This window comes from Lepidochelys kempii, chromosome 11 (genome assembly GCF_965140265.1).
Source record: "Lepidochelys kempii isolate rLepKem1 chromosome 11, rLepKem1.hap2, whole genome shotgun sequence".
Lineage (NCBI taxonomy): Eukaryota > Metazoa > Chordata > Testudines > Cheloniidae > Lepidochelys > Lepidochelys kempii.
In genome coordinates this window covers 62,210,812-62,232,489 of record NC_133266.1, presented here as the reverse complement: position 1 = coordinate 62,232,489, position 21,678 = coordinate 62,210,812, and the positions used below count along the sequence as shown (strand labels likewise).

General features: G+C 44.6%; 1 protein-coding gene across 4 annotated transcripts in view; it reads right to left on the bottom strand.

Moving 5' to 3' along the window:
* Positions 1-6,418: 6,418 nt before the first annotated feature.
* NRP2 (neuropilin 2) overlaps positions 6,419-21,678 on the bottom strand; it is a 122,397-nt gene continuing 107,137 nt past the window's right edge. For all 4 annotated transcript variants that reach the window (XM_073306531.1, XM_073306532.1, XM_073306533.1 and 1 more), the window contains 2 exons: positions 12,382-12,450; positions 6,419-9,948 (listed from right to left, as the gene is read on the bottom strand). In XM_073306531.1, the coding sequence (XP_073162632.1) occupies positions 9,644-9,948; positions 12,382-12,450 (374 nt within the window). In that variant the 3' untranslated portion in view covers positions 6,419-9,643. The remainder of the gene's footprint in view (positions 9,949-12,381; positions 12,451-21,678) is intronic.

Below are 21,678 nucleotides of genomic sequence, written 5' to 3'. Positions count from 1 at the left end.
GGCTTTGTCTAGGGTCAGCCACAGATGTATGTGCCCAAGAATAAACATTTGTGGGCTGTCCAGACTAACCCACATATTAGCTAACTCAGTTCATCAGCAATCACTTAACTGGAGTTAAGGAACTTGATTGCAGACAAACCCTTAGATTATAGTGGGGTAAAAAAAAGCTCCACCCACCTCCTCTGGTGTTCCTGTTGTTGGTCTCATAGGCAGGATTGTGACTTCACCGGTGGTGTTAATGGTAGGTATTTTCTGGCATAAAAGCCAGTATAGCCATAATGTATTTGTTTAATTCATTTGAATATTTGATAGACGAAGTGCCTGGGTGACAAGAAACTAATTAAAAATCAGAAAGACAAGATCTTAGGGGAGAGAAAGTGAATAAGCAGGGGAGAGCCACAGGCTGTGCGACCTGCTCCTGCCAGTAATTAATTAATTCTCCATTCATTCGTTCAGACCTGGAGTTGGGTCCCCGTCTGCTCACTGTCCCCCTCATTCCTTGGAGAACGTCTTTTATTTAACAATTCCTCACTGAAACAAAACTCCATGCGTTTTTGTTTTTTAAAAAAGAAAAATGCTTGTTAGATTGCAATCAGCTCTTGCATACGTTCTGGAGTGGCTGGAGCCCAGTCTCTGAGCAATCTGAAAATGGGGAAATCTATTGCATTAGCTTGTTAGGCCTGTGATAACTCTTGTATCACAATAAAAGCCGCCCCCCCCCCCTGCCCTTTCCTGTTATTTGCAGCTGGTGTCAGGATCAGGCAGTGGCATATCATCTTTGTTCTCCGGAGCGCAAATGCAACAGAAAAGGGGCATCACCCGGTTTCAGATCTCCATGGGAAAAAACAAAACCGTAACAACAACTACAAAAGGCTGAGCCTAGCTCCTGGTGAAAATGAGAGGATTTTGGTTTTATGGAGTTGATGTTTAATGCTCCCTGGAGGTTTGGCAGAGCTGTATCCCCAGCTATTATACTTTACATGCACCTGCTTTGCCTTCCATTTTTCTCTTACCTGTTTTTTGCTCTCCACTTTAGCAGCGGAGCCTCTTGAACAGCAGTGATTTACAGGCTGTGTTATGGCAGGACAGGTCTGACACTGATGGAGTTGCTTATCTCCCGTCTGTGTCCCGCTAGATGACAGCCTCTCCCTCAGGTATCAATCAGCACATCAGTTCTTTATGCCAAGGTGAGGGAAGAGCTGTCAGGGTTGCATTCTGACTGTCATCTTCATCTAAACTGCCAGCTGCCCTTCATTGCTTAAAGAGTGTCTTTTTACACCCAAAGGGCCAATGCTTTGAACATGGCAAAAGTCGAAACTTCTGCAAAATTTCATTTGCTTTGGAGGTGGCTGGGCCTGATTGGCTTTAATTTGTGAGGCCATCCATAAGTAAACAGGAATTTTCCTCCCCCGCTCAGCCCTGCTTTTCCCTGTCATCGTAATAGGGCTTAGATTGCAGCCAACTCGGTCATTGACAGGCTGATGCAGCTGAAACAATTGTAATGTCGTTACTGCCGTGAGATGCTGAAGATAGGCTAGACATGCAAATGTCTTGGAACAAACAGAGCCAGCAAGACGATTTAAAATGCCAGTAGGCAGCGGCCAGGACGTTCTCCCACGGTAAAGGGAGGGGAAGGAAGAATCTGCTCTCTACATGAGCCTGGCTTTCAGCTCAGTCCCAACTGCAATGACATTTTCCTTTCACTGTACTGATAAATGAACAAGCTGACACTAACCCTGGATGGGCTCTAGACAATCTGCATATTGAAGGAGCTTCCATAGCACTGAAAAGGCAGTGCAAGGCTCTGGGGCGTTATCCTTCAAGAGCTACAATCGCCTTCCCACCAAGGAAAATTGCATGATGGAATGCTCAGGTCCAGCACGGGCATTTTGCTAGGTGGTTTGATAGCACATCACTGGACTGTGTGTAAGAGCCAGTCTGGGCTGCAGTGTTTAGTTTTAGGGACCAGTGTAGTGACCAAACAAGAATATGATGTAGTATTATCCACACAGGTTAGACCAAGCCACGTCCTATCACATGCGGGCCCCTCCTGTATTATGTGGGTGTGATTAAAGCCCAAGATTGGGACACAGTCACTTTGGGATTCAATTTCTTGAGCTGCCACAGACTCTGGGGAAGCCAGGATCTCAGGGTCCACTCTAAAATGGGAAAGGAATAATTCCTTTGTCACTCCTGTCTATTTAGACTGTAAGTTCCTTGTGGCATGGGAATGCGTTTTGCCCAGCATCTGGTGAAAAAGGGACCTGGATCCCTCGCTGTTAGTTGGACTTTGGTCATACTATAAGGCAAGTAGTTCTAGTAACCACTTCTGTTCAGCCCCACCTTAGGCTGAAGTCTGGAACAGGAAGACTCTAGGGGCTGCTTTGCAAAGGCGAGAGACAGCATGGCGGTTAGCAGGATCAGCGACAAGTACCAAGAGTCTTGGAGAATGTACCAGTAAAAGTTCATCTGTCTCATGCTCTGACAAAACAAAGGTTGCCTTTGCGTTTGACTTTGACACCAGGTTTAGCTGTCAGCCCATGTACACACGAATGACATTTAGGGAAGCAGAGAAGGGGAGAAATCCCTTTTAAGGAATGACTCTTGCTCTATCCAGCTGCGGATTGTTGACTGACTCTTTGGTGACCTTCCACATAAGGCAAATGAGCCTTTAATATGGGAAGCAATAGTCAGTGGGGAATATTAATGAGTGGAATCTAATATTTGTACTATTAACATAATGGGAGCTTTGACATTAAAAACTATGGCATAAACTTGCCAGATCTAGGCAGGTGCTCTGATAGGGTGTAAGCATGGGAGTAATGTGTTACATTGAGAGCTGGCGTAAACAGGTAACTCAAGATGTTCTGCCAGGTGTCACCAGATGGTGCTGTTGTAGTCTTAGCATGCCAGCAAATTCTTAGTCTTGTAAAGAAGTGTTGTCTTGTTGTGGTGTTAAACAGAAATCCTTGAGAGATGCTGTGGCAGATAGTTTAATCTCCTTCTTAGAATCCTAGAATATCAGGGTTGGAAGGGACCTCAGGAGGTCATCTAGTCCAACCCCCTGCTTAAAGCAGGGCCAATCCCCAATTTTTGCCCCAGATATGTAAATGGCCCCCTCAAGGATTGAACTCACAACCCTGGGTTTAGCAGGCCAATGCTCAAACCACTGAGCTATCCCTTGGCAGCACGTTGGGGACAGGGAATGTCCTCAGAAGAGGTATTGGCGTGTGGGCTGGTATTCCTGGAAGAGGGGACTGCCTGTGTCTGTGACGGCCTCTGCTTCAGAACTGGGGTGCATGTAAGTTGCTTTGAATGTATGCAACGTTTACGTCACTAATTTCTCTGCTGCTGGGAAGCCAACCTGCAAGGGACCTAGTGCTTGCTACCACTTGGCAAAGGTACATGAGTGTCAGAAGAAGGGGCAACAATTGATATTTTTAACCATAGCATGGTTGATTAGGTAGCTAAAAATCCTTCACTGCGCTACATTGACACTCCCCTCACCCCATCTATCCCAGGTGCAAATGTAGTCCAGACATCCATCTGACCAGTTTTTGCTTACACAGCAGTCTGCCCCATTGTGTAAGGAGGAGGGGCAGAAGCCTGGCCAGTCTTGGTCAGTTTGGGGGCAGGGCTGGGGGCTTGGCTGGGCCCCTCCAGGCAAGTGGGTCCTCAGGGAGCCTGGCTGGGACAGGCCCTGGGCTCGCTGATCGCGCCACTCCCGAGGGGCTGGAGCTGTTCCCCACCCCGGGACGAGCCCTGGCTGCATTGCCAGCTCAGCCTGGCAGACACAGTTGCCTCCCAGCAGGGCCGGTGAGTGTGGCTGGACGGCAGGGCATGGGGGCTTGGCAGGGGGTGCTGGGCTGTGAGGGGGCGGGGAAGAACTGTGTGTGTTGGGGTACCAGGGAGCAGCGGTTCTGTGTGGGGTTCTGGGCAGTTGTGGTGGGGCTCTGGGCAGGGGGGCGCTGGGCAGGGCGCTGTGCATTTGTGGCAGGGTCTTGTTGGGGGTGCTGGGCACAGCGGGTCTGGGAGGGCTCTGGCCATAGAGAATTGGGGAGAGGGGTGTTCCAGTATTGAGCAAGGGAGGGCTGTGTGGCGTGGCATGGACCCACCCCCCGAGGGGAAGGGGCATGCTGGTAGCACAGGGCCAGGCGGGCCACTATGCGTCTGGCAACTGCCAGTTTGTAAATAGTGTCCTCGCACTGGGCTGGGCGGAGCAGGGCCTCCCATGCCATGCCATGCCATGCCATGCCCCTGACCGACACCCCCCGTGCCATGATCCATTGCCCCCAGGGGGGCCCACAAATGTTTGGGGCCGGGTCCACAAAAGGTTAATCCGGCCCTGATCCCAATCCAAACCACAAAAAACGGGCTCAGGGAATAATTGCTCTTGAGCAGAGGTGAGCATGGAGGAAGACTTGAGCTTACCCCCTTCAAGAGTGTTCTTCCTTCTGTGCTGATAAACAGAGTTTGTCTACCCTCTTTTGGGAGAGGGGGGAGGGGGGGGGCGGCAGCTGTAAAATGGTCCTACAGTTTTTGTTTTGATCCATCTTTCAGCCACATCAAAGACCCACAGTGTATGTGGTTGGGGGAGGCGGAAGAGGATTTCGAATGAAAGGGGGGAGGGGGATTAGTGTAGGCCTCCCTGGCAAGGGGCTGGTTGTAACAACCTCTGTCAAACACACAGATGGGAACAGCATAGCTGAGCATTCCACCCCAAGAACTAGGCATTATTTCTGGCACCAGCTGAGATAACTGCATGAAATATGTGGGAATGGAAAGGCAAAGTGTCACTTTGATCACTTCATCACCATCCCCGCCACCAGTGCCCAGACTGGCCCCAGAATCCAGCTGGACCATGTTTTGGCCTAATCATGTCTGCACTGGGTCCAGTTTCAGACCTCTGCCATTCCTGAAGCTGGCTCAGCCTTCCACGCTCCGCCTGTGTCAACATCTTCAGCAGGACGCAGATAAGAAGGAAATGTTCTCTGTAAACAATGGAGTGCTGCATGCCAGCAGGCATTCTTAAAATTCAGTGGAAATGTCAAAGATCCTGCCCCAAGGACACCGAGCTGCAAAGAAAAATGCAAGAATTGTAACGTGTTTTCTTCCTCTGAACCTTATTTTTGTCCTCAAGATTAGCAATTAGGCCAACGGTCAAACAGCTTCCAGGCATGTGGAATTGTGTAAAAGGTGACTGCAGGCTCACAGTGGCACAGGGCTTGTGTCTATAACAGGATCGCTAAGGAAATCAGGCTTCGCAGGTCTATCCATGGAATGGGCAGTTATGGCAACTGCATTGGATGCTGTCCTACAATGCCTCCCCACCATCCCTCCTCCCTGAGCTAGAGGGCCGAGAAGGCAGTCAAACCCTCCTGGCCGTTCAGGACTGGGTGTGACAATTAGAGTGGGATTAGTGCCAGCTGTGAAGATCATTGGTGCCATCTACAGCTGTTAACTGAGCTCAACAGCTCACTTCACCAACAACAAATCACACCATACTAGGAAGTTTTGGTTACTACTGACCTGGGGCAAATTAAACTAGCAATATCGAGGCAGAAGAGCCAATTTCCAGTCTCCCTTTAGACAAGCGATTTACCACTCCAGCATGAGTCCTGCAGCTTTGCCTTTGTTTCCCTGCTGCTGACAGTTTGCCCCAGGCATGTAGGTCAATGGGAAACTTTGGACCCTCTGTTGAAGACCCAAGAAGTTCCACTCCCACCCCCCCGCCTCTTTCCAGAGTTTAAAGGAGAGTCCAATGGAAACACAAGCTGGATGTTCAGCCCACCTCAGCCTGAGGAATGCTTCACTCTGGTGAACCGTCTCAGCCTTACAGAGCAGCTTCACCCTCCCCAGAGCACATTAGTAATGATCTGACTTCTGTGAACTCAATCAATAGTTGTTTGTCCTTACCAGGCCTAAAAGATTCCTGCAGGGCTGGATTTGAGAGGGCAGGAAAGCAGGATGTTCTTCCTCCTTGGGAAGCCTCCTGCCTGTAAATGAATGCTAGTTCCATCAGTGGGCCTCTAGCCCAGCTGTACTGTACTGCCTCAGGACTTTTCCTTCGACCCCCTCCTTAAAAGTCTTTCTCCTTCCTGCTCTAAGGACCCTCCCAAGCCCCATGCCTCAGGCCAGCTATCTGGCCCTGATGGAGATCTTGGTCTTACTGCTACCCAGACTTCACTGGAGTGATCCATAGCCTTGCCTTGTATACATTCCTGAAAGCATGTGATTTCCATCTGGGGTTACATCACCCCTCAGCCCTGCCTCAAAACTACATTTCTCTGGGTTCCTTTGCCTTAACAGGCCAAGCCACCAACAACTGGGGCCTCACAACACACCCACATAAAGGCCTCAGCACTCTCCCCACCCCTTACTTTTAAATTTTCCTTTTACAAAACAAAGTGGAACAGCCTCTCTACTGTAATGTTTATTAAATAGGCATTTTTAAAGGGTTTTTATACAAATCATATAAACACAGTTTGATTTGTCTTTTTACACTGAAGAATCACAGTAAAAGAGCTGAAGCTCCTATGTCCTGGCTCAGCCAGTGAATGGTTGACTACCTTGCACTGCAAACCTTGGCAAAGTTCAGCTTCTGCATACAGTTTCTTAAGGTTAATTCCCATGCTCACCTCCCTGCAAAATGAAATCAGCAACATGACAAACACGCCTGTTAGTAATGATTACTTGACACTGGGAGGGTGTGGAGGTAACACACTTCAGCAAAGGTATTATTAACACTGTGTTAGTAGTATAGTTTGGAAAGGGCATTGCTTGAGAACATGGATTAACGAATAGTTCGTATTTGTAGATTAGACTGCACCAATTTTATTTTCCCTGTTAAAGTTACAAGCAAACACAGTTATCTGTATTAGAACAGTAAAGCACACAGCAGCAGTAAGTGAGGTATCAGCTATGCAGCATTATTGGCCTGTTTCTGCTCAGCAAGTGTGCACATTCAGGTCCCTGTACCAACCCACATGGACTAGAAATGCAGGCCTCTTATGGGGGTGTGCTTTTCCATTACGCACAGCTTGGCTAGGGCCAACCCAAATTAGTGCCACAATCAGCAGTACTCTCCTGCCCCAGACCAGAGCTACAGTAACACTATTCAGTCCCACGTAATCATTCACGTACACAATACATACAGAGAATTCATGTGTGCGGAAACACACATCGAGCTGACTCTATGTATCTACGATCTCTCCCCCTCTAGCTGCCTACTAGACACTGTAACATTACCATTACTATATATTAGTGACTATTGTTTCTATAAGTTGACTTTTATAGGTAGGTGGCTATGGTCATTTCCCATTCACTCTTCCCCTTTTGTGTGATTTAGAAGAGGGATAAAGTTGATGAGTAGCAGCAATCCATCTCTGAAATGGTCTGATACATTTTACTATCACTGTGTGAATAGTTGGTTTTTGTTTGTTTTTTTGGTAGAGTAACAGGTAGTTTGTGTGTGGAGAACGACTAAGTTAAGTTAAGTTAAGGTGACCAATTTTTCAAAATCAAAAAACCGGGATGGTTTTGTGCCAATGTATTTTTTTGTTTGTTTGTTTTTTAAGGGACATGAAATAGTCACATACTAGATAAGACTGCACTTTTCAAAGTGTGTGTGTTAAGTGTCACGCCTGCCAGCTTCCAACTCAACAAGGGTCCATGCTTATTTTTCAGGAGGATTTTTCCAAGTGAGCTCTTCATGAAACTCTCAACAAGAGCCATTAACATTCATGCATGCTACTTCTTTTCTCTTCACTCCAAATGCTGCTCATCACACTGAGCACTTGTCCTAGTGGCTGGCTTGTTCCTAGTACACAGAGCAAATGCTACTCAATGTAGCGTTATGCCCAGAAAACTTTGAGATATTATATATATAAAATTTTGATATCTGAAATGAAAAGCGAAGCCATGTCAGGTGTCTCACAGGAAGATCCTGGAAGACTATATGAAAACAACAGGGTATATGGGCACTTTAAAATTGCTGGCGTGGTTATTGGGTTCTTGCTTTCACATGGATAATCCATGTGCAATACTATGGAAACATTCATATAGATATCCCGGCTGTATTAAAACTGAAATAACATCATTGATGTGAAACCAGGGATTTTAAACCTTTTCATTCACTACATTACGGTCATAACACATCTCTTGTGTGGCATGATCACACAGACACAGAGAGAAAATATAGCCAGACCACTTGCAAGTACAAAGTCAAGACTCTTCCACTAGGCTCTACCCAGTAGAGTGCCAATGAAGAATATATTACAGAGAGGAAGAAGAGGGGAAGGATGAATGCCTTATCTGTAGTTTGATACATCACTGATCTCTAGACATAGAAACAATATGTTTTTCTAAGGCACTTGATTAAAACAAAACAAAACACCACATAATTTTGTTGTTGGTGTTGGCAACAGGTGAGAAGCAGAGCAGCTTCGCTCTGAAGGGATGAGAAGATGACCGCATTTTGGTTTAAACTGTTTACTTGATATCCAAACTGGAGTCTTGCAGCTCATACCTGACTCCAGGGAAAGCAGAAGGAATTACCATAACCCCAAGGAGAAAGAATGGTTACTGCCTTAGTAGGGCAGTCAGTTAATCTAAGCGTGTTGGGTCTCACCCCACACTGCATCCCACTCCACGGGATGGTGCATGATAATAGTTAATTTTTTCCTTCTTATTCTGAGTGGCCGTCATAGTAGCAAAGAATTTAAATATATAGCTATATATATAGCAAGCCATTCTCTCAAAAAAGCCATCTCCAGAATCTTGGGAACCTTACAATTGTGTGTCTTTTGTTTGCTGCAATTTTCTATATAGATATACTTTAAAAAAGGATAAAAGAAATAAAAAGAGCCCTTCTGAGGAAGGTCACTGCTGTTTCAATCCAAGTTCTGGATTTAATAAATGGCTCTTATTCATAAATCACTTTAAGGCTCTTCAGCTTCTCTCTGAGGGGTGCGTCTACATGTAAGGTTTCTTTTCTATTTTGCTTCTTAATCTCTTAAGAAAGCACGGCTGTTTCCCTTGGACCCTAAAATTGGTGTAATTCTTTCCACCCCCTACGCCACCTGGATATGGAAAGTTAAAGGCAACAACCTGCTTTCATTTTAGGCGTAGAAACTGTAGCTCGCCAGGTTTGTATAATGTGCACCAAGAACAAATTCCTTAACTCAAAAGAATATCTGAATGGGGAGAGAAGCGGGATGGGCTTTTGTGTGTGTGTTATTTCTAAAGACAGAATGGCTGAGGAATTTTCAGCCACGTATTCGAGAAAGGAAGTGGGAAATAATGATCAACATTTTATTTCTCACATCCAAAAGGTAAACCATCATTTCCTTGGACACGTCTCAATCATTCACATAAAGGGGCAAGGGAGCATCTGAGCTCCTTTCCTTGTTCCAGCACAGTTCTCATAATTACAATAATTATTCAGATACTGTAGTCCTTGCAGATTGTGATCCATTTACTGGAGTCTACAACTGTGGTTTACGACAGAGACCTCATGCCCATGCCCCCTTCTGTATTCCAGATTGGTTTGAGATTATGGCAATCCATTCCCATAGAAAACAAGTAATCTTCACCAGCTACTCTCGCTGGAATGAACTGTCACATGTGATTCCGGTGCAATCAGTCATGCCTCAGAACAGCACTTCTGGTGGTTCATTTTGACTTTGTGCTTGATGCCATCATACAGCTCAAAGTTGTAGTTCTCCAGAGTAGTGGAGCTTCGAGAGGACAGACCAGTATAGGAGCATGTACAGTAGAGCAATAACCCAGCACAAATGGCCCCTAGGAGAACTCCAAGCGAACTCATGGCTATGATGGTAACTAGGATTGGATCCAGAGTGTAGAGCCAGCTCTTGTCTTTGTCCAGCTTTGGGGTTACTGGAGAGTTAGTAGAGAACAGTGTGGTGTTGTTATCCAGACCAAAATAATCTGCAATATAATTGACAGTTATTAGCCGAAGATCTTTATTCACCTTAAACTTATTTGTAAATAACAACATTTGTGATGGTCAGAGTTAGATCCTCAGCTGGCGTAAATCAGCAGAGCTTTAAGTCAATGGAGCTATAACAATTTACACCAGCTGAGAATCTGACTTTTCAAGTGCAGTTGTAGTCAGAAATCAGGTTCTCTGGGAATCACCTCTCAGGGTCTCTGTGGCCTGTCAAAGCTCCCATACCTAATTTGCACCATTTACAAGTCAAGATGCAATGTGAGCACCAATTAATGTTTGAACGTTCAGTTCTGTTGACGCCACCACAAAAACAGTGTGTTGACTTTGCCATGCTGATAGCAGTAAAAAAAAAAAAAAAAAAAAAAATTGTATTTTTTTAGGAACTTAGATGCAACTTGAATGGCACATATACAGTAATAGGACAGCATACATTTAGTTACAAGGGGCCTGTTTTTATATAACCACTTTTTTTTTAACCATACCACATATTAAGTCCTTGAGAAATAAACAGAGACGGCGTTAAGCAGCATCACTATAAACTTTCCCATACTAAGTACACCTGACTTGACTGAAAGGACTCTTCATCTATAGAAAGCACTCTTCCCACAGGGCCTTACCCTGCACTGCTGGGCTCAACAGGAGCTTTATTATGTATGTCAATGGGCACAGGATCAGGCCCATACGTCCTATGCAATGTCACTGTTGGGGTTCACTGGAGGCAAGACTGTCCCTTGTAACGACAATTGCAGAACATTTCTATCAGTGACTGAGACAATAATACCCACAGAGCACTCTGTGTTCAAAACCCTGTATGGACACACATTTGTTAATTCACACAACATTCCCTGTGATGCCGGGGGATAGGTATAATTATCCCAAGGCTGCCCAGTCAGGCCTTCCAGACTTCAAACCCTATGCTCAGGTGAACTTTAGTCATAGGCTCCACAAAGCCATAAGGGGCAGATTCTCAGGGGCCGTGAGCTGGCTTCAGTGGAACTACGCTGATTCACCGGTTGAAGATCTGGCCCGTTATTTTGATAATCTTCCATACATTATAAACTCTGGAAACAGGGGAGGGTGGACTGGTTTGGGGGGAAAATGGCCAAACCTCATCCCAAATCCTGAAATGAATCCCTAATAATTTTTGAAGATTTGTAAAGTTCAATTATATTTAAGACCGAGCTCTCCCTGCCTGAAGGGGCGCCTCCTTCCTTTGCTGAAATCCACCAACAACCTCTCAGCAATTCCGCCAGTGTCTCTTAAACTGGGCTGGCTGCTGTCTTAATTGTAATACTCTGCAGATCTCAAAGTATTTTACTAAGGAGAGAAGAATATTATTACCCCCTACTTTGGAGAGGGGGAAACCGAAACACAGAAAGATTGATGACTGGCCCAAGGCCACACAAAGAGCCAGTAGCAGAGTTGAACTAAAACTCAGCTCTCCTAATGCCCAGTCCTTTGCTGTGACCACTACACCACACCACTTCTTCAAATTTTGTAAGCAATGTACACTGCTCCTAGTTCAGAGCAGAGGTAATGCATTCTAAACAAGCTGTGATCTGGGGGAAGAGCTGGAGCATGTGAGATTTTAACAGACCAGCCATTCAGAACCCACCGATATACCAGTGGCTCTCAATCTTTCCAGATGACTGTATCCCTTTCAGGAGTCTGATTTGTCTTGTGTACCCCCAAGTTTCACAAAAGCACACTATTACTGAAAAATTGCTTACTTTCTCATTTTTAACCGTATAATTATAAAATAAATCAATTGGAATATAAATATTATACTTACATTTCAGTGTATAGTATATAGAGCAGTAAAAACAAATCATTGTAATAAATTTTAGTTTGTACTGACTTCATTAATGCTTTTTATGTAGCCTGTTGTAAAACTAGGCAAATATCTAGATGAGTTGATGTACCCCCTGAAAGACCTCTGTGTACCCCCAGGGGTACATGCACCTTTGGTTGAGAATCACTGTGAGAGACAGTGTCACACCTGACAGTCTATCCTCCCAATGATGGTTTATTACCAAATATAGAGAGTCGGTTTGGGATTGGGGGAAGGGAGTTGAGGGGTAAGATGTTTTCTTAAGGGCTGTTAGGATCAGGAAGGGGGAGCTGAGATGAATGGGTCCCTTGGGGATTGGAAGACATAATAATTAGAGATAGGCATGAACTGGAATCCCAGATTCCAAACATTCCCTATCTCTGGGATCTTTAATTGAGTTTTGCAGCTTGCCCTTATCTCTGTAGAGGTCCAAAGTATTGGATTCAAATATTCGTGTACTTGAGGAAAGTTCAGCTCCACATGCAAAAATTGTGGATTGTACCCTTCTCTAGTAATAGTAAACTGTGATAATACAACATAAGCTTCCCCCTAAATTGTCTGCATGACATTTTATACTCACCGTCTTCATTGTCATCTCCAATGTCTTGCCCGGGGATTGCAAAGCCATCCTCTAACCTTGGGAAGTCCACTAGAATGACAAGACACGGTTTTGGAGTATTGAAAACAGTCACTTTGTTATGAGACCTGCCAGGTTTGAACTATTGCAAAATTTTCCACAGCTATGGCCAAAGCCAGTGAATAATCTTGCGTATACAACAGAACAGGTGCTTCATGGTACATCACATCACATTTTTTCCCCACTAAATGACCAGCTTTTAAGAAAACGAAACAGAGGAAAAAGAAAGAAGCCAGATAATCTGAATACCATTGAAATATTGTCATTACTGTCTTCATAATGGCCATAACTCATTATTAACATGGTCATGGGTATTCTACTTATAATTTTCAATAATATCTTAGTGCCCATCATTAGTTGCCATTAATAGTAGATCCATTTAACACACTCTACATTTCATCATCCCACATACATCTTAGTGGACACAAAGCCCCAATGACCCACTTTCTCTTTGGTTTCAAATAAATTCGCAGTAATTTAAGGAAGTCATGTATCATCATTACAAGTTTTAATGTAAAAGCTGGTTGAGACAGAGTGAGACAGGGAGATTTGTAACTGGGTGTCCATATTCAGGCATTTATGTTAACATATTTCTGATCCAAACGCCTTTTAGTGGTGATATTTCTTTTTATTGTTCAGCATAGATCAAACCCTACTAACCAAATGTGCTTGCCGCAGTCGGAGTAGAGTTAAGTTACTTTGCCGTGCAATCTTTCCAGTATTAGCTCTATTCCAGGATAAATGCCTTTGCATTTAAACTTGCCTACATTTTTCAAAACTAGCTCTGATTTTTGGATGCCCACCTGGAGACACTTAAAGAAGATCAAGCTTGCTGAGGGCCCAGCTTTCTGAAAATCAGACTCCTACAAAGTGTCTCAAGTTGCACACTCCAAAAAGAGACACTTTTGAGAATATAAGCTACTGTTGTGTATCTCACACGAGTTGCAAAAGAAGAACGATATCAATGTAATTTAAAAAAATCACCTAAAATGACAAGGCCAAAGAAGTGTAGTGTGCCTAAAAAGCAATGTCTCACAGTTCTAAGGGCCTTTCCAAAAATTGCAAGCTACTGATTAAACCTAAATTAATGTGTTTGTTATGAGACTGTTACACAGGTGCCTCTGTTCAGAAATTTGTATCGGGGTCTACTGTTTTCAAGAACTCCAGCTTAATACTATTCATTTAGTGAGTTAGGGCAATTTATATCACAGCATGGCTAAGCTTGACAAGAAGGGGAAAAAGACATACACACATCCATTGAGTAGTTTGAACTGTTACCCCATCAACACTTATCAAGAGGGAAAGAACTTCGGTGCCTTAGAAAACACAATCAATAGTCTATCCATCACTGCCTCCATGTGCATTAGCCTAGAAGCCTGGGTGTATATCAGCAGCACTGTCCCCCTCAAGAGCTCCTCCTCTCTGTCCCAAACCGACCCCTAGATTCCCACCACGCCATCAAAGCCCCACCATCGTTCTGGTTAAGGAGAGACTGGGTGCAGTTCTCCTTCCGAACACATCAATGTTGCTCCTACAGGGCCAAATGAGTCAGTGTTGAGATGCTCAAGGTTGGGGTGCCTTAAAGAAGCCAGAATTACTGAGCACTCACCCTATGCAAAACAGGCTTCTTTAAAGGCAATATGAGAAAACGGAGCTCATTGGGCCATTAAACAGCATGAGGCATGCCTTCCTTCAAGGGCCTGGTGGGCCAAATTCACTGGGGGTGTAAGTAGTTTGTTCCACTGTCTCGCCTCATAGTTCCTGGCCTCTTCAGGAGACATGAATCCAGAACTGGGAACTTAACAGTGGGTGTTTACATAGGAAAGCACCACCACCACTAGGCCACGGTGGCAATCCTGCCAAGAATGTTCAGTACTACCATCATTATCGTCAGTGCAATGAGCTCCACATCGAAATGGTATCATTTATTGGGCACCATGGCTTTAAATAGAAAGCTCCTGCCTGGAGAGGTCACAGAATGCAGAGAGAAGGAGGACTTGTGGCACCTTAGAGACTAACCAATTTATTTGAGCATGCCACAAGTACGCCTTCTCTTTTTGCGAATACAGACTAACACGGCTGTTACTCTGAAACCTGTCCGAATGCAGAGAGGCACTTCTAGACGGTAATTCAGCCGCTCTGTTTGAACTGGGCATAAAGGGAGGTTGAGAGACCTGGATGGAACAGAAGTATCTATGTCCCCCAGCCTTTGGGCCTGATCCCAGAACCTACTAAAGTCAATGGGAGTTTTTCATTGACTTCACCGGGCTTTGGATCAGGCACCTTATTAGCAGCAAACAATAACACAGACACTTTGAAAAGCCTGTGCGTTTGGGATTTAAATTTCATAGCATAAGGATGTAGAATGGAATGGTTCACCTATTTACAGGTCTCTCACTCCAGACCTAGAGATAAGCCCAATATAAAACCTCAGGTCCAAATCACCTAAACTTTGGAGGAGATCAGATCTAATGTTTTGCAGCTGGAGTTGATGCAGGTTTGAGCTCTATATGCTCAGACTAGGCTGAACTTAGATCTTTGAGGTGGTGGCTCAGCAGTACTTCAGCTCCCAAGGACAGATTGGAGACTGATTGCAGTGTCATTAATGCTGTTATTTTCCCACATAGTCATTAGCACAGCATTTCCCTTCACCCTCATTATTCAAGTAGTTAAAAATGTTTCTTTTAATTTTCAAGTGAAGATGGGAATACGAACACAGAAGGGACCGCTTGTGTCCCTCATAATGATCAGTGATGAATGTAGAGAGAGAGAGAGACCCAATTAATTGAGCTGAGGCCCTGCTATCAGTAGCTTTTCAAAAAAGAAGGAGCAAGTTCACCTGATTTCTGAGCACTTCTGGGACTTGACCCACCCATATGGAAACCTTTTAGGATCTGAAGAACTGCCTGAGGGCCTCGTGCAAGTATTTGGAATTGTTCATGTACAAAAATCACTCAGAAAGTACTTAAAGGTAATCATCAAGCAGGAGACAAGAGGTCAAATTCTGCTGTCAGTTTCACCCATGCAACCATTTTGAAAACATAGATAGCATGAGCATAAATTAAGCTAGCATTTGGCCCACGGCCTGGAAGGGGAATCGCTGGACTCCGCTGAGGCAGCAGAGTAGATGCCTGTCTCAGGCTCTTCCAAAGGCTATTCATTTTGTCCAAAAACGCATTAGGAACTCAACTCTGTTTTAGTTTCTTCTCAACTAGTTTTGGTGAGCAGGACGGAACTAAAAGTGTATCGGGTAATCAACACTTTTGAAAGAACATCAATTTTCCAAGCCTTAAAGGGAGAACTGAGCACTGGGGAAAACTTGAATAAAGAGAACGTTTATACAAAAAGCTATTTACTCTGCTAGCAATTGTCTCTATTCCCTTTGCTAATATTGCTGATATTTGTGTTTGAAGAGCTTTCTCCCACACAATCCATTTCCTCTTTCAGCATAGTCCTGTAGCAGAGCCAGGATCCTTTATTTATCACACAGCATTCTATTGCCATCAACTTGTTTGTGATGTCATGTATCTGCTCCAATGCACTGTCTATGGACGAAACCAAAAAAACCCTTCTTTTTTCCATACCAAGTAATTAGCAAAATCAGCCTTGGCTGTTTGGTGGCCCGTGGCAGCTGAGACCACTAGACTCACATCCAGTTCCTACTAGCTATGTGCTCCCATCGCAGAAAACAGCCCTGCATTTGGCATTAATTAGCACCTTTGTTGACAAGTCTCAGCACAGATGTGAAGACCTGGGTGGGCCATAAAAACTGACCCCTTGGACATACTCCCTCTGTCAGGTTCAAGGCACGTTGTCAGAACCATGACCTGCCCAAGTGTTGTGCCACGCCCGTCATGTGCATGAACAGGATTTAATTCACCTCTCCTATGCATAAACAGAAGGCTTTCATTCTTCAAGGGCTATCCATCTGCTAGCTTTCACATGTACTCAATTTACTTGAAAATTTTAAATGAAAAAATCATTAAGGAAAGTTATGCAAGAAAGTTAAGTGAAACTCTATTTAAATATGATGCATTTGAAAGCTTTGCCCGGTGTGAAAGGCCCTTTTTAAGAAAAATGTGTTAAATTATGGCTACGAACCTCCAGCTATTCACGCTGAAAAGCAGTAAAGATGAAGCCAACGTAAGTGATGGCTTTCGAAATGGCCGGATGCCTAGCAGAGACGGTTATCTATTGTATCTGAGATCACTGCCAGCAAGCTAAAAGGCTAATTTATGAATCCTGAAAAAGGAAGATGAGGAAGTTTTAATCAATGTGGTTGAAACATCTTAAATAGAATGAACATACCAGCTCAAGACGTGGGGCTAGCAGGACAGAGGTTGGTATTTTCAGAGACATTAGGAGGCTAAATGTACATTGCTTTAAAAAAGTGACTGACCATAATGATTGCAGGGGATGTGACATAGGAGGTAATGTGCTGACCTTTTTTGCTGCTTTTGCTCAGATTGGGCTTACGTTGTAAGTGAAAACAGTATAGAGATGTCAGTGTAGTCTGGAGCCGATATGCATGTGTATGTCTCAGTCAGTGTGCTGGGTAAATGGCTTTAAGCCCACCCAACCAGCCCCGCTTTGGTCTATGAAGTTCGGTTTCAGTGCAGTGGCATTGTTGAGGGAATGACACTTGTTCACAACACCTGACATCTCAAAACCAGCATGCCTACCTACAACATAGGCCACAAGAGAACCACGCTCAGTAAATTTTGCATCACACCCATACATTTCTCTCTAGGGGGCCTGTTTCTATGTTTAGAAGGCCAGTTTTCCAGACCTCAGATCATTCTTGTAGCTATTTTCTGAACTCTTTCCAATTTGTCAACGTCCTTTTTGAAGTGTGGACGCCAGAACTGGACACAGTGTTCCAGTAATGGTCTCACTAATGCCCTATACAGAGTTAATATTACCTATCTCCTCCCATTTGATATCCCTCTGCTCATGGATCCAATGTTTGCATTTGCTTTCTTAGCTACAACATTGCCTTGGGAGCTCACAATCAGTTAGACCTCAACTTGACAGGCTGCTTTCCCTGTGGAACCCTACTGGTGCTCTGAGGATGGGTTCCCAGAACATGGGCTCACAATGTAGCAGTGTCATGATGCAAACACTACTATTTCGCAAGGCAGGAAAGCTTCCAGGTTCACTGACCTTTGCATGTCGTCAGAACCTGAGCTGCTTTGGGTTTGTCTGCTCCCAAATACTACAGCTGCCATGTACATGACACACTTTACTTAGAAGAACCTTGTAGGGATTTTGTAGCCATCAGACTGAGGTGAGCTGCCAGAGCTCTGTGACGGTGATTCATATATAACTCCAGTTTTTCATTGCATTTCACTCATCAGTGATGTATGCAAAGGTCTATTTCTTTTCTTTTTTTTTTTTAGAAAGTATCTGAATTACTCTAGTTTATTTTGCATTCTTGGTGTACTTTGAAATCTGATCGAATCCCAAAGTGATCGCCTAAAATAACAGCACGTGATTTGCTGACAGTGCACTGGGAATTTCCGCAAAGAAAGAAATCCACCTACATACGCATCACGTCCACTTACACACTTATCACTACCCCATCCACTGGAGAGACAACATGTTGAGTGGGCAGCAGAGCATGAGAGCAATTGTAAATGAGTGATTATAATGCAGTGTTGGTGACCTGAGAGACTGAGTACCACCATGTGACCAAACAATAATGCACAGTACAGCTTGATATATTAAACTCGTACATGCATGGACACTCAGGGTTAAAGTTGTCCTGCCCACCTGGGAACTTTTATTGCCTCAGCCATTTAAAACAGAGCCATTTCTTTTAAAAATATTTAGAGGAATGATCTGAAGCCCTACAGTTTACAAGTGTTTTGGGCCAATACTCTCTTGCCTTAGTAGGAGTGTGGATCATGCCAGTATTTTAAAAAAGGGAGAACTGGGCAATATAATGTGGGGACCAGCCTTGTGCTAGCAGAAAAATGGACTATCATAGGCTACTGTAATATTTTCATAAAGGAAAGGCTGGAAATGTACTGCAGAGAATAATTCTTGCATTGGCAGGAAATGCACTAACTGACCTACAACAACTATCTTTGGAATGTCAGTTGCCTTTGTGTTTTTGGTGTTTGCTAGGTCTGCGTTACGTTTACTAAGGAGGTAGTGTTGCCTAGTGTTTAGAGTAGTGGCCTGGAACTCAGGAGACCTCTGTCTTAGTCCCAGCTCTGCCACCATCCTATGAGGGATGCAAGTCACCTCCCTCCCTGGAAATGGAGATAATGATACTGACTTCCTTTGTAAGCACCTTGGGGTCTATGGATGCCCAGTGCTATGTATAAGCTAGGCATTAATAGTAGTGGTATCGATTAAGGGCCTGATTCAGGAAAAGCAGCCCAGGTCAGCAAAGCTTAAAGTTAAATACACCCTTACGTGTTTTGCTGACTAGAGTTGGGGTAGAATGTGTGCTTAAGTATCTTCCTGACTCAGAACCAGCAGGAGGGAAGCTAACATAGAAGCTTTTAAAGGTCATCACTATCAGCACTCTTCTATCTGTCATTTCCATGAACCCATAAGCTCAGCTCCACTGTATCTACGCATTGCAACGCCCTTGGTCCTCTGCTATGAATGTCACACATTACTGGGTGATATCATATAATCTCTATGGTTCTTTACACATAGAGTGCAATACTAGTACAAGGTACACAAGGAGACCACACTGCAGAAATATGTCCCCCAACGGCCTGTAACATTGTGTAATGTTGGGTGGTCTAGATTCCATATAAAGCAGGGCACCAGTATTTGCATGCCATATCAAAAATGCTGTCGAGAAAACTAGAACTTCTCTGTCCATGAGGAATAAGAGCTCAACTTTTAACATCCTTTTAATGAGCCTTTTACTTCTTTCAGTTGTTTATTTCTAGCTCTTTTTTTTAAATAGCGGAATAACAACTCAAATGTACGTCGTTTTGTTTTGTCGTCGTGAAGCAGCCTACCTTGTCATTACTTCATTTCGCTTCCCCACGGCAGTGTTGTCTCTATAGATGTGATCACCAGATGGTTGTGAGGTGGATAGGTCCCAATGTGAGCGAATGGAAAAACACTTCACAAACACATGCACCGCATGAAGGGTTACTATCTTATATGCTTAGTAGGTGTTTTTCGAAATGATATATCCTCATCATTTCCAAACAATTTTCCCCCCAAACACTAAACACACTTAATTTACACACAGACTAAATCCCTGCCCAATTTTAAAGGAGAGCTGTGTTTTGGATAGAGCTTAACATAAAAGGAAAAAAGCCCCTAGTATCAGCTTGACCATCTTGCTTGGTATTGTAACTCCTGTACTTTGTATTTAAACCACCTCCCAGGAAGCCCTGGTTTGGGACTAAGCTCAGAGCTCAGAAAGGGATCATAGAATCATAGAATAACAGAGTTGGAAGGGACCTCTGGAGGCCATCTGGTCCAACCCCCTGCCCAGAGCAGGACCAATCCCAACTAAATCATCCCAGTCAGGGCTTTGTCAAGCCTGACCTTAAAAACTTCTAAGGAAGCAGATTCTACCACCTCCATAGGTAACGCCTTCCAGTGTTTCACCACCCTCCTAGTGAAAAAGTTTTTCCTAATATCCAACCTAAACCTCCCCCACTGCAACTTGAGACCATTACTCCTTGTCCTGTCATCTGCTATCACTGAGAATAGTCTAGATCCATCCTCTTTGGATCCACCTTTCAGGTAATTAAAAGCAGCTATCAAATCCTCCCTCATTCTTCTCTTCCGTAGACTAAACAATCCCAGTTCCCACGGCCTCTCCTCATAACTCATGTGTTCCAGTCCCCTAATCATTTTTGTTGCCCTTCGCTGGACTCTCTCCAATTTCTCCACATCCTTCTTGTAGTGTGGGGCCCAAAACTGGACACAGTACTCCAGGTGAGGCCTCACCAATGTCGAATAGAGGGGAGCGATCACATTCCTCGGTCTGCTGGCAACGCCCCTACCTCTACAGCCCAAAATGCCATTGGCCTTCTTGGCAACAAGGGCACACTGCTGACTCCTATCCAGCTTCTCGTCCACTGTCACCCCTAGGTCCTTCTCTGCAGAACTGCTGCCGAGCCATTCGGTCCCTAGTCTGTAGCGGTGCATTGGGTTCTTCCGCCCTAAGTGCAGGACTCTGCACTTGTCCTTGTTGGATGGGGTGCATGACAGTGCATGTCACTATGGACACACCTATACAGCAGCTGGAGGAGTATTTCCCGGCTTGGCTAGACATGCATGCACTAGCTCTGCTCCAGTTAGCATGTTAAAAATAGCCATGTGGCCACGGTGGCACAGGGGGGAGCTTGGGCTAGCTGCCCAAGTATGTACATAGGATGTCAGATGGGGTGGTACTTGGCCGGCTAGCCCTCCCCATCACCTGTGCTGCTGCAGCTACGCTGCTGTTGTTTGCACGGTAGCTCAAGCAGAGCTCGCTTCGGTATGTCACCCAAGCTGGGAATTACACCCATCAGCTGCTGTGCAGATGGATCAAGAGGGACATTCTCCTGCTCTTGCTGTGTGCTACATTCTGAATCCGTGTGAACCTCAGGGTCAGTTTGCGTTTTCAGTTAAATGTAGAAAGAGGGATTTTCGCTAAAAAAGAAAAACTAAAGAATGGTGATTCAGAAAGAAAGGTGCAAGGATAAACAGGAGGGGACAAGAGCATGGGGGAAGTAGAGTCATATCCCTCTTTCTTCAGAAAGCTTCCTCCCCTATGGCCTCAGCCTGCTCCCATTGAAGTTAATCTCAAGAGTCCCGACCATTTCAATGGTATGGGATCAGGCCTCTAGACAGGGGGTTGGTCATACATTTTCCCTAACAGATGGGCATGGGAAGCAATAAGAACAAAGTGGATGTGAGAGATTCAGCAATGATGTCATGCCAGGGCTGACTTTAGCAGGTATGTGGCAAACGAAGGGCCCCCCCTCCCCATCATTAGAGTCTTAAGTGGTTCCACATAGGCTCCTGGAAGGCTTCTGATTTTTGCATATCACTAATGAAAGCTGCGGTGAAATGATGCAGATTGCAGATGTGTCTAATGATGAGCAGACGTACCAACATCTGTGCTATGCTACCCAGTGTTGGAATATCGCTTGACTGTCTCCTGCCCTCGTGTGCACACGTACAAATAGTATAATCAGAAACTGTCTGGTCTCCTGAGGCGACACGACCAGATGGCTAACAGATATTTTGCTCTCACTCCTTCTAATG